At 44.9% G+C, this 12,273-nt stretch overlaps 1 protein-coding gene across 6 annotated transcripts in view; it reads right to left on the reverse strand.

Moving 5' to 3' along the window:
* The window catches only part of LOC311147377 (voltage-gated potassium channel subunit beta-2-like), a gene marked incomplete at both ends in the record, with an annotated part of 80,431 nt that overhangs the window by 27,177 nt on the left and 40,981 nt on the right, over nucleotides 1-12,273 (reverse strand). For 2 of the 6 annotated variants that reach the window (XM_084184070.1, XM_084184069.1), the window contains one exon: nucleotides 5,336-5,550. The exons of the other annotated variants lie outside the window; for them this stretch is intronic. In XM_084184070.1, coding sequence (XP_084040196.1) covers nucleotides 5,336-5,550 — 215 coding nt within the window. Of the gene's footprint in view, nucleotides 1-5,335; nucleotides 5,551-12,273 lie in introns of those variants that run through there. 6 annotated transcript variants of the gene reach the window in all.

Consider the following 12,273-nt stretch of genomic DNA (forward strand, 5'->3'; position numbering starts at 1 on the left):
GTTTTCTCCAGTGCACCATTATACCGCACTGTAGTGTGTTACGCATTGCTGCGTACCGCTGTATTTGCCGAATATACCATTTATTCTGTGATTTACCCTCCTGTGCCTGACTCCGTCCAGAATCACCCGCTACAATGTCTATGGTTGCCCAGTTTCCATCTGGCACTGTAACATGTTTAGCGGAATGCTAATCTGAGCAAATGGGTTGCTTATTTTGCTCTGGCCTATTTGAGGGATATGCACATTAACATAGGACCGAGTAGCAACGCTCCACCCCTACTCCCGCCTCTCCACTTCCCCTTCACCCACATACACATCGCTGTTAACATATAATGCATTATATAATACATTTCTTGAAGGAACATATTTAGAATACATTTTAGAAGAAATTGAGCTACTGTTGAGGACAGGAACAGTAGTTGTCAAAGGTGTGTCAGGGTGAGTAACTATGTTGCGATAAAATAAAATAAAGCAATCCTATTTTCTTACTTTGAAATCATGGGTAAATGCATACCAAAAGAGTCAATGATGATCCTGGCCATTCTTGAAAAACAGGCTGAAAAACAACCAGACGGGTTGACCCCACGATCCAGACAAATCCAGTCAATAACTGATCCAGATCAATCCAATCAATACCTAAAAGGTGAAATCCCAGACCAATCCAGTCAATAACTAAATGGTGAAATCCTTATACCTTACTAAGTACCATTCACAACAACACATGCACACACACCACACACACACACACACACACACACACACACACGCACGCACGCACGCAAACACAGACACATACACTGTATGTGTGGTACTACTATGCATAATTAACATGGTTTAATCATTTTATCTGAATTGACACTGGGGACTAACAGTAGAACTTGGCTGGCCGGCTCTTCAATTAACCTTCCATCTATTTATACTGATAGTATCATAATTATCATCATCATCATCATAAACATAATCACAGCTCATTAAATTAGTGTAGTGTGTGTGTGTGTGTTTGTGTGTTACACAACATCCCCTCTGTACTCCCTGACCTAAGTAGGTAAAGATTAAATCTGTGAATAATTAATATTTCAATATTTAATCAAAGTTAAGTATGTAGCTACAGTATCAAGCATCAAGCCATTCAAGTGGTTAAATTAGGACTTTCTGGACTGTCAGATACAATTTAAAAAAACGTCTACCAATTTTCACAGAAAAATTCAAGCAACAATACATATGCAAAACATACTGTGCTATAATAATTGTCTATGAGAGGGGAACAGTATTAATACAAAACAATTTGTTTTAAGTGAAATATTTAACATTTGTCTGAAGCCAAAAAGACAGGAAATTCAAATGAGCATCAAAAAGCAAATTTGACCTATGCACTAAAAAGGTTTTTCAGCATAGTCAGCTTTGACACCTGATACAGTACTGTAGCTTTTTGATACGTCACAACGCCGAACATAGAACAGGACACATAGATCAAGACACAATGCAATACTTTGAATGAGAAGGTATGGTCGGGTATGCACATTTTCATTAGGGAATATTGAGGATTGATGGAGAAAAGAGGAGAGGAAAAAGTAAATGTAATCTATGGCCAATCTATGGCCCTCACTATAATATATTGTACTGAAAGCTTAATCAAAGCCATCATTCGGAAAGTATTCAGACTCCCTCACTTTTTCCACATTTTGTTACGTTACAGCCTTATTGTAAAATGGATGAAATTGTTTTTTGTTCTCATCAATCTACACACAATACCCAATAATAGCCCGTATAGCTCAGTTGGTAGAGCATGGCGCTTGCAACACCAGGGTTGTGGGTTCGATTCCCACGGGGGGCCAGTATGAAAAAAAATTATGCACTCACTAACTGTAAGTCGCTCTGGATAAGAGCGTCTGCTAAATGACTAAAATGTAAATAATGACAAAGCAAAAACACGTTTTTAGAAATGTTAGCAAATAAAAAAATATATAATATAAAATCAAATTTACATAAGTATTCAGACCCTTTACTCAGTACTTTGTTGAAGCACCTTTGGCAGCGATTACAGCCTCAAGTCGTTGTGGGTATGACGCTAAAAGCTTGGCACCACTGTATTTGGAGAGATTATCCTATTCTTCTCTGCAAATCCTCTCAAGCTCTGTCAGGTTGGATGGGGAGCATCGCTGCACAGCTATTTTCAAGTCTCTCCAGAGATATTAGATTGGGTTCAAGTCCAGGCTCTGGCTGGGCCACTCAAGGACATTTAGAGACTTGTCCTGAAGCCACTCCTGCATTGTCTTGGCTGTGTACTTAGGGTCGTTGTCCTGTTGGAAGGTGAACCTTCGCCCCAGTGTGAGGTCCTGAGCACTCTGGAGCAGGTTTTCATCAATGACTTTGCTTTGCTCCGTTCAGCTTTCCCTCGATCCTGACTAGTCTGCCAGTCCCTTCCGCAGAAGAACATCCCCACAGCATGATGCTGCCACCACCATGCTTCACCGTAGGGATGGTGCCAGGTTTACTCCAGACGTGACGCTTGGCATTCAGGCCAAAGAGTTCAATCTTGGTTTCAACAGACCAGAGAATCTTGTTTCTCATTGTCTGAGAATCCTTTAGGTGCCTTTTGGCAAACTCCAAGCGGGCTGTCAGGTGCCTTTTACTGAGGAGTGGCTTCCGTCTGGCCACTCTACCATAAAGGCCTGATTGGTGGAGTGCTGCAGAGATGGTTGTCCTTCTGGAAGGTTCTCCCATCTCCACAGAGGAACTGTGGAGCTCTGTCAGAGTGACCATCGTGTTCTTGGTCACTTCCCTGACCAAGGCCCTTCTTCCTCGATTGCTCAGTTTGGCCAGGCGTTCCAAACTTCTTCCAATTAAGAATGATGCCACTGTGTTCTTAGGGACGTTCAATGCTGCAGAAATGTTTTGGTACCCTTCCCCAGATCTGTGCCTCAACACAATCTGTCTCAGTGCTCTACGGACAATTCCTTTGACCTCATGGCTTGGTTTTTGCTCTGACATGCACTGTAAACTGTGGGACCTTATATAGACAGGTGTGGGCCTTTCCATATCATGTCCAATCAATTGAATTTACCACAGGTGGACTCCAATCAAGTTGTAGAAACATCTCAAGGATGATAAATGGAAACAGGATGCACCTGAGCTCAATTTCGAGTCTCATAGAAAAGGGTTTGTATACTTATGTTAATGAGGCATTTCTGTTTTTCATTTGTAATAAAGTTGCAAAAATGTCAAAAAAACTGTTTTCGCTTTGTCATTATGGGGTATTGTGTGTAGATTGATGAGAATATATATATATTTTAAATCCATTTTAGAATAAGGCTGTAACGTAACAAAATGTAGAAAAAGTGAAGGGGTCTGAATACTTTCCGAATGCACTGTACATATTAGAAATGTCAGTGCAACTTGTGCTGAAAGCTACAGTCCATTAAAGTCATATCAGGACACTTCGAATTTGTAATGTTAGCAATCAGTAATACTGCTTGTACTGAACGCTTCATCAAAGGTACAGTGACATATACAGTATACTGTATATTCTGTCTATAGTCAGAATACATTAAACACATTTCAGAGATTCCATCCTGCATCATAGACCATGTATCCATTTATGAGATGGACTACTGTGGCTGAATTAGGGCTGAGGGGTGGTGTGTGTTAAGGTTAGATTAAGGGTTAGGGATAGGGGTAGGGTTGCGCCTCCCGAGTGGCGCAGTGGTCTAAGGCACTGCATCGCAGTGCTAGCTGTGCCACTAGAGATCCTGGTTCGAATCCAGGCTCTGTCGTAGCCGGCCGCGACCGGGAGACCCATGGGGCGGCGCACAATTGGCCCAGCGTCGTCCAGGGTAGGGGAGGGAATGACCGGCAGGGATGTAGCTCAGTTGGTAGAGCATGGCGTTTGCAACGCCAGGGTTGTGGGTTCGATTCCCACGGGGGGCCAGTATGAAAAATAAAAAATTAATAGTGTATGCACTCACTAACTGTAAGTCGCTCTGGATAAGAGCGTCTGCTAAATGACTAAAATGTAAAATGTTAGGGTTAGGTTAAGGGTTATGGTTAGGGTAAATCATATTTTTTATGGTGAAACATTTTTACTCCCCAAAAAGTCCTGAAATTTCACGAAAATGTGTGTGTGTGTGTGTGTGTGTGTGTGTGTGTGTGTGTGTGTGTGTGTGTGTGTGTGTGTGGTGTGTGTGTGTGTGGGGAGGAGAAGATTTAGCTACGGGTTTTGCGCGACTCACAAATTCAATAGAGGAAGTAGAAAAAAAGACAAAACACACAACTGTCACTAAATGTTAAAGGGCGCTTTATCATCAAAGCCACCTCCTGCTCCACCAGAGCTTAATGACAAAATGTTTGATCCCTCAGTCTTAACCTTAAAAGTAAAATGTAGGAATTTTAAGCTCTATTTCCACTTCAAAGTCTTTTTCATTAAGACTGATAGCGCTAATACCGTTCTGCTCGTCTCATTCATAGCAGTATAGTAGTGACGGGAAGTTGTTTGAGCTGTCAGCTTCCTTTAACTGCTGATTATGAGATTCAGCATCAGGACGAGCTGCTGTAATGTCACTTGAACTTTTCTTACAAGTACAGTTCTATTGAATCCATCACATAGCATACATCATTCGAAACATTTCTCCCAAAGGTGTACAATAATGTTGTGTCTCAAAGCAATAATACTAGCTATAGACTCGTTCTAAAGTATATCATCCCGCTTGAATTCAGCTAAAAACGTATTCACTCTCCACTTAGTTGATTGGCATAAAGTTGATTATCTGTCTTATTCATTTCACAGTCAACAATAGACAGAACTATTTGCATCATTCATAGCCAATTACAATCTGTCATCCATGAAATCTGTTCTCTCTCTGTCCTGCACAGGCATATACACATGTGCACCAGCACATCAGAGAGCAAGGTAATGTCTCAAACTATTCTACACACTTGAACAGAGAGACAAGCGACAAGGTATCTTCTGCTCATGCCTGCCATTCTTGCAAGGTTGCAGGTATAGGGTCTCGTCATTATAGAAGTACAGACAGTATCTTACGCTCTTGCTAAGGTACAGGGTCATGGTGTCATATCTATACACCCCAGTCTTGACAGAACACAGATAACTATTTAACCCACAGATGGTACAGTATCAGGGTCTGGGGCCATTTGTATCAAGCATCTCAGAGTAGGAGTGCTGATCTAGGATCAGGTCCTCCCTGTCCATATGATCTTATGTGTTGTGATCTAAAAGGCAAAACTGATCCTGTCAGCACTCGTTCTCTAAGACGCTTCATACATATGGCTCCCCAGCTCTTGTCCAGGTGCATGCATGGGGTCTTTCTTAGACTCCTACCTATACTTCATGCCAGTGCGTATGCTCTGGTCGCTGGACGAAGGGATGTTGACGGACAGCTGTCCCAGGCTGCGGGCCACCATGGCCACAGCGCGGAACTTGCTCTTGGTGCCCAGACTGGGGCTGTTGGAGTTCCGCTGGTTCAGACGTTCCTCCGTGGTGCGTGTCACGCCACCGCCACGGTGGTTGTCCGAGCACACTAACGACACCTGCATGGTGGTGGCCCAATGATGGCAGCCCTGTAGGGCAGCTTAGACTCGACTCGGACGGAAAAGAAGCACTCAAACAAGCTGGAGGAACCCACTGAAGGAGACGACAAAGATGACAACAGAGAGGGAGACCTTCCGAGTGGGGTGGTCAACAAACAGTTAGCTTTCTGTCTCAAGTCTTAGCCGACCTCCCCCAGAAGTACAGGGTGAAAGAGAACAAACTACTAGGAGTTGAACTACAAGTTCGATACTGCGTGGCAAACTGACCGGCAGAGCAGAAAAGAGAGGTGGTCTACTGTAGCTCAGTGTCCAGTATGTCCACAGTATCCACTGTGGCTTTCAGAGGCAGAGCAGTGACAAAAACTGACTTTTCAGATCCAGACTGACTGATCTCAAGTCCCCCCGAAGAACAGGATTAAGGAGAACAAACTACTAGTGGCAGTAGTTTATGAGATAAAGAAGATTTAGACAGAGAGTAGACCGCGGCAGCTCAGTGTCCAGTGGTGTAGTATAGTCCAACTCAGCGCAATGATGTGTCTCCGTCTGGAACCCTGCTCTTCAGAGTGCACGCCACAGAGAGAGAGAGTGAGAAAGAGATCGAGAGAGAGAGTGCGAGAGCGAGAGATCGCCTCAACTATTCTGTTCTGGATCAGCTAATACTCCTCAATGCACAAACATACACTGATCAGTAAAACACACACTTGCCTCCTTCCTTCAAGCAGATTTCAGAGAGTTCATAACACAGTCATTTCTTTACTATTTTGCTTCTTTGCTTCTTTTTCCTCCCTACCCCTTTCCACATTCATTCATTCATTCATTCATTCATTCCATGCTATTACTTGTATTTTACCAGGTTAAAAAAAGGCTTTCTTTTTCACATTTTGGACAAGACTATTGTCTTAGATTATTGTTCAGCTGCTTCGGTACAGACAGACACTGTCAATGTCAAACCCTGTGTCCTCTCCTCTGTTGACCACAGTGTGAAAGGGTGAAAGGTTAGGGATTTGGGAAAATTTGATTTTGAATGGGAATCAATTGTTTGGTCCCCACAAGGAGAGTAAAACAAACTTGTGTGTGTAACGGTGACCCTTATCCTTTTATTTTCTCACAATAGGAGTGTATGTGTGTGCACTGTGTACAGTATAATATGTGTTAATGTGTCTGTTAATGTGTGAGTCATAGAAAAACAGCCTCCACACAGGTGATAGGTATGCGTTACACACAGCAGTGACCTGCAACTGACATCTCTGTTCCTGGATCAGCCCCTAGCTAACTGCTTCCTAACAGGGTCCCTAGGCAAGTTACCCCCCCTCCCCCCATACACACACACACACACTACACTATTTCAGCGGTCACATCTGCCTCTGTGTGAGCACAGTCAATGTCAGCCAGCCAGACAGACAGAGCAGTTAGACTCTAACTGAGGTTGCCAGTTGGAGATGGAACAAGTTAGATTCGGGTTTCCACTTGGTTCTGAGTGACGGGCCAATCAAGGGGATGCCACATGCTAACTGGACAATTTCACAAAGACAGGGGATTGTATTTACATGTGTCCTGGAATATTGTGTGTCATGTCAGCCAGATTGACCTGTCATAAGTTGATTGACTGGATGGGAAAGGTTGTGTGAGAAAACACTAGCACACATGAGTGTGAACACATGTATGCACCCACACACAATACAGTCTCTCTCTCTCTCACTCACTCACACACTCATACACTCACACACACACACACACACAAAGGCACGTCCCCCATGTTTCTGACACACAACCCAGTCACATAGACCGAGAGCTGGGTGAGTGGGCTGAGGCGAGCTCATCTCCTCTGGCCTCAGTTTGCAAGGCTGACTGGCTGCCCTCTTTATGACTGCACACACATGTGTGTGCGCATCCGCATGCATGTGTGTTAACCACACTTGACAGTGTGTGTATATCCTTATCTAACAGACAGAACTGCTCACCCACACTTAAAAACATGATGCATGTTAATTAGCTACTGTGTATACTGTCTGAGGAATACTGTCAATAGACCAGATATGGTATTTATTCATTCAGTATTTACGCAGCCACAGCATCACATTCACATCCTAGCCATTCAACCAAGACCTCCAATCCTTAGATCATACTCGGCCCCTCAATGATTCTTGACTACTTTCAAAGTGCTAATCCCAGATTGGTCTCTGCTCTCTGCCTCTCAGTATTTCAAACACGTAGCCGGCCGCGACCGGGAGACCCATGGGGCGGCGCACAATTGGCCCAGCGTCGTCCAGGGTAGGGGAGGGAATGGCCGGCAGGGATGTAGCTCAGTTGGTAGAGCATGGCGTTTGCAACGCCAGGGTTGTGGGTTCGATTCCCACGGGGGGCCAGTATGAAAAAATACATAATAATAAAATTAAATAAATAAATAAAAATAATGTATGTCGCTCTGGATAAGAGCGTCTGCTAAATGACTAAAATGTAAGATTTAATCTGTCAAGGCCTCACTCTTTGGTTCAGAGACTTAGCATCCCCAGTTTGGTAAGCTAGTGAAATAATTTTCAATCCCTCAAAAATGTTCAATGGGTTCCCCTCGTGGCCAATCTCTCCCTCACTGCTTTTTCAAACCGGGTTTGTGGTGGACAAGGTGTGTTTTTTCACCCACCCAAAATAAATGACAGAAAACTGCCATTCACACATACATGGACACGCGTGCACTTGAGTGCACACACACACATACACACACAGACACACACACATACACACGATGGTCATCACTCCTTTTCTAAAACAAATAATAATGCTAACATACCTTTTCACACTGCATTATCTTAGCCCAGGGCTATCCTTAAAAAGGGATAGTTCAGAATTTTGTCAATGACACCCTTTATCTACTTCTCCAGAGTCAGATGAACTTGTGGATACCATGTTTATATATCTGTGTCCAGTATGAAGGAAGTTAGAGGTAGTTTCACGAGCCAATGCTAACTAGCATTAGTGCAATGACTGGCAGTCTGCAGGAACAGCTTGCATGCTAGCTGTTCCCATAGACTTCCAGTCATTGTGCTATATGTTCCAATAAACGTTCAATCATTGCACTAACGCTAGTAAGCAATTGCGCTAACGCCAGTCCCTTCAAACTGCATGCATATACATAAAAATGGTATCCATGAGTTCATTTGACTCTGGGGAAATAGATAAAGGGACTCATTGCCAAAATCCCGAACTATCCCTCTAAGACATTTTAGGTAGGTAGCTTTAGCTAGCGCCTAGGAACATGATCCTAGGCTAGCGCTAGTCAGGTGTACCTGTGCCAAAACTCTGGTAATTTTCATCCTATAGCTTGTTCTTCATTTCCGTTTTTTAAATAGTGAACCAACATGTTTTCAGCACTTTTATTTCCATGACTGATCAAAACTAATTTTCTCATGCTCTCTCTTGTCTCTCTGCAGCACAGATATAGTGAGCAATATGTTTGCAACATCAAATCGCAATAAAATCACAGTATCGAACCGCAATACATATAGAATAATGAGAATTGCAATACATCGGCGCCCAGCCATACTTTAGAATGTGCAAGTGTGACGTTGTTTAGTCCTGGGCTAAAATCTCTCTTAACCTAGGGCTAAGTGCAGTTAGAACACAACTAGAACTCTCAATCATCTCAGTCATCCCTTCTTCCTTTTGATGTAAAGCTTTAAAATACTAATTTCGACATAGCATGCAACGCTAGCCATTTGTGAGTTGAATGCAGGCTCCCAGCTAATGCTAGCAGTCATTGCGGCAGTAAATCCGCTGAATTAATAATGAGCACCTTGACTGCAGAGCACTGGGAGCACCACTGGGGAGCCTGCAAAGATGGAGGGGAGAGTTAAACAGTCCTTCTCTCTCAACTCATTCTGCAGACTGTCTGCTAAATGACTAAAATGTCAAATGTAACACGTAAAATGTGTATGTGTGTATTTAAATCAAAGGGCCACAGTCAGACAAACAATGTTCGAGATGAGCTGTTCCTTTCTCATCTCTTATAAGACATAGTAAGACACTGCAGTATGTCTAAACGGTTGGGAAGTTGAGAAATTGGTCTGAAAACATTCCTGACGAAGGTTCATGTCCCTGGCCAGACAGATGGACAGATACTGTATGTAATCCTCTTTTATATTATTTTATATCCGTTTTTAATATCACAGTCTACATTTCCCAACCACCCTGTGCAGAGCCCAAAGGAACTCTGTGCAGATGTTGGTATCCTACAGTGCAAGGCAGGTCATGAGAATGGCTGGAGGGGGAATTCAATATTAGTCACTGAGTCTAGAACTAGCGTGCTACTGTAACATGGTCTGTAAGACACTGCTGTCCCCGTGCTGGCATGTGTTCCTTTATCCACAGAGGCTGACGCAGTGTTTCCAGTTTACATGAATGTGAAATTCAGTCACACACAAACAGACGAGTGCCCATACCACATACACAGAGACACACATAGAGAGGCTCACACATGGCCCACAAACACACAGGCACGTATACACATACATACAAGTGCACACACACAAACACACACACACACACACACACACACACATAAGCATTTAATTGGACGGTGTATACCATGTGTATCCCGTACATACGACTAATAAAGCTTGAAACTTGAAACAAACACACGATGGTCTTCACTCTTGTTCTGAAACAAATAATAATGCTAAAATATTTACGCCTTTTCACACTGCATTATCTTAGCCCAGAGTTATCCTTAACCCTGGGCTAAGGATACACACACACACACACACATACATTGGCCCACAGATACATACACACAGTGGGAGGGGTGTGCATTGCTGCCTCACAAATTCAGGCAGGGCCAGAAATAGCCTTTCCTCTAAAGGGGCCGGCGGAGAGTTGGGGGAAAACAATGCCAGCAATGCTTGTCCTCTTCACTGGGTTTAAAGAGCTCTATTCACTTCAACACGCACACGCACTGTCATGACTTCCTCCGAAGCTGCCTCCTTGTTCGGTCAGGCTTCGGCGTTTGTCGTCACCGGCCTTCTAGCCACTGCCGCTCCTCATCTCATCATTCATCACTCATCATTTATTTTGTCTAGTTTATTACACACACCTGGTTCACATCCCCTCATCAGTACCTGTATAAGTGTTCCCTCTGCCCCCTTGTCTTTGTGTGTGATTGTTTATTGTGAGATTAGTGAAGCTAGGTGGAGCTCCTAGTATTTTGTATCACCAAGATATTTCCCTGTGTGCCTTGTTTTGACGCATTACTGCGTAACTTTGTGTTCTGGAATAAATCCTGTTATTCTGTGATTTACCCTCCTATGCCTGACTCTTTTGAAATCACCCATCATAGAATCACACACCAAGACATGGAGTCAGCAGGAGAGGAGCACATGCCTGGAGTCGTGGTGCGGGTCCGGGAGTATTCGACGATGCTAGCCAGCTTGGGAGAAGCGATGGATCGGGTTCTCCAGGTCGTCCAACGCCTGGAGAGGACCCAATCTTTCAGGACCAGCTGAGCGACCAGATCCAGCCACCCACACCCCAGCACCCAGAGGGATTCATATATCCCGACCTAGGGATTTTGATGGGACAGCTGCCCTCTGCCAGGGATTCCTCCTGCAATTGGATCTATACTTCTCGAACATCAGCCCGGCTCCATCGGAGCGGGAGAAGGTGTTCACCCTAGTCTCCTGCCTCTCGGGGAAAGCCCTGGAGTGGACCAAACCGGTCTGGAGTGAAGGAGGAGCCGCGTTAGGACAACTTCGGGGAGTTTGCTAGCCTCTTCCGGGCCGTCTTCGATCACCGCCCGAAGGTAGAGAGGCGGCGAGCGGCTGGTCCACCTCAGGAAGGGGACAAGGACCGCGCAGGACTTTGCCCTGGAGTTTCGTACTCTAGCGGCTGGGACCGGGTGGATCGAGCGTGCCCTCATCAACCATTTCCGATGCCACCTATGTGAGGACGTCCGAAGGGAGCTAGCCTGCCGTGACACCACGTTTTCCTTTAATCAACTGGTGGACATGGCCATCCGGTTGGACAACCTGCTGGCTTCTAGAGGATGTCCTGGAAGGGGCCTGCCCCCCCCCCCCCAACCCGGATCATGAGAGGATGGAGCTGGGTGGTGCGGCGATCCGGGAGAGTGGAGGACGACAGCGCCAGTGTCATTCTGGTGGCACGAGAAGACATTTCACTGCACGCTAATGTCAGCGTTCTTTTGGGTCTGGAGGCGGCAGGCAGGGCGCTCTCGCATCACCCCAGGTATCGAACACCCACACTCGTTCAGAGCCCTCTGCTGTGCACTGTACCATACATATCCACTTCCCTGATTACACAGTAGTTCCCCAGTGTAAGGCGCTGGTCGATTCAGGCGCAGCTGGGAACTTTATTGATAGGTTATTTGCTCGAGTGCATACAACCTGGTGAGTGTCCGAGAGGGGGACGAGTGGAAGACAGCATTCAGCACAACCATGAGGCATTATGAATACCTGTGATGCCGTACGGTTTGATGAATGCTCCATCCGTCTTCCAGTCCTTTGTGAACGAGGTGTTTCGGGACATGCTTGGTCGCGGTGTAGTGGTCTACATCGATTACATTCTACGCACGCCGAGTATGTGTCCCTGGTTCGCAAAGGGCTGGCCGACTGTTGGAACATGACCTTTCTGCCAAGGCAGAAAAGTGTTTGTTTTTCCAGCAGTCCGTCTCCTTCCTCGGATACGGCATTACCACCTCAGGTGTGGTGATGGAGGGAGATT

The sequence above is a fragment of the Coregonus lavaretus genome, assembly GCF_964263955.1.
Source record: "Coregonus lavaretus genome assembly, chromosome: 20".
NCBI classification, from domain to species: Eukaryota; Metazoa; Chordata; class Actinopteri; order Salmoniformes; family Salmonidae; genus Coregonus; species Coregonus lavaretus.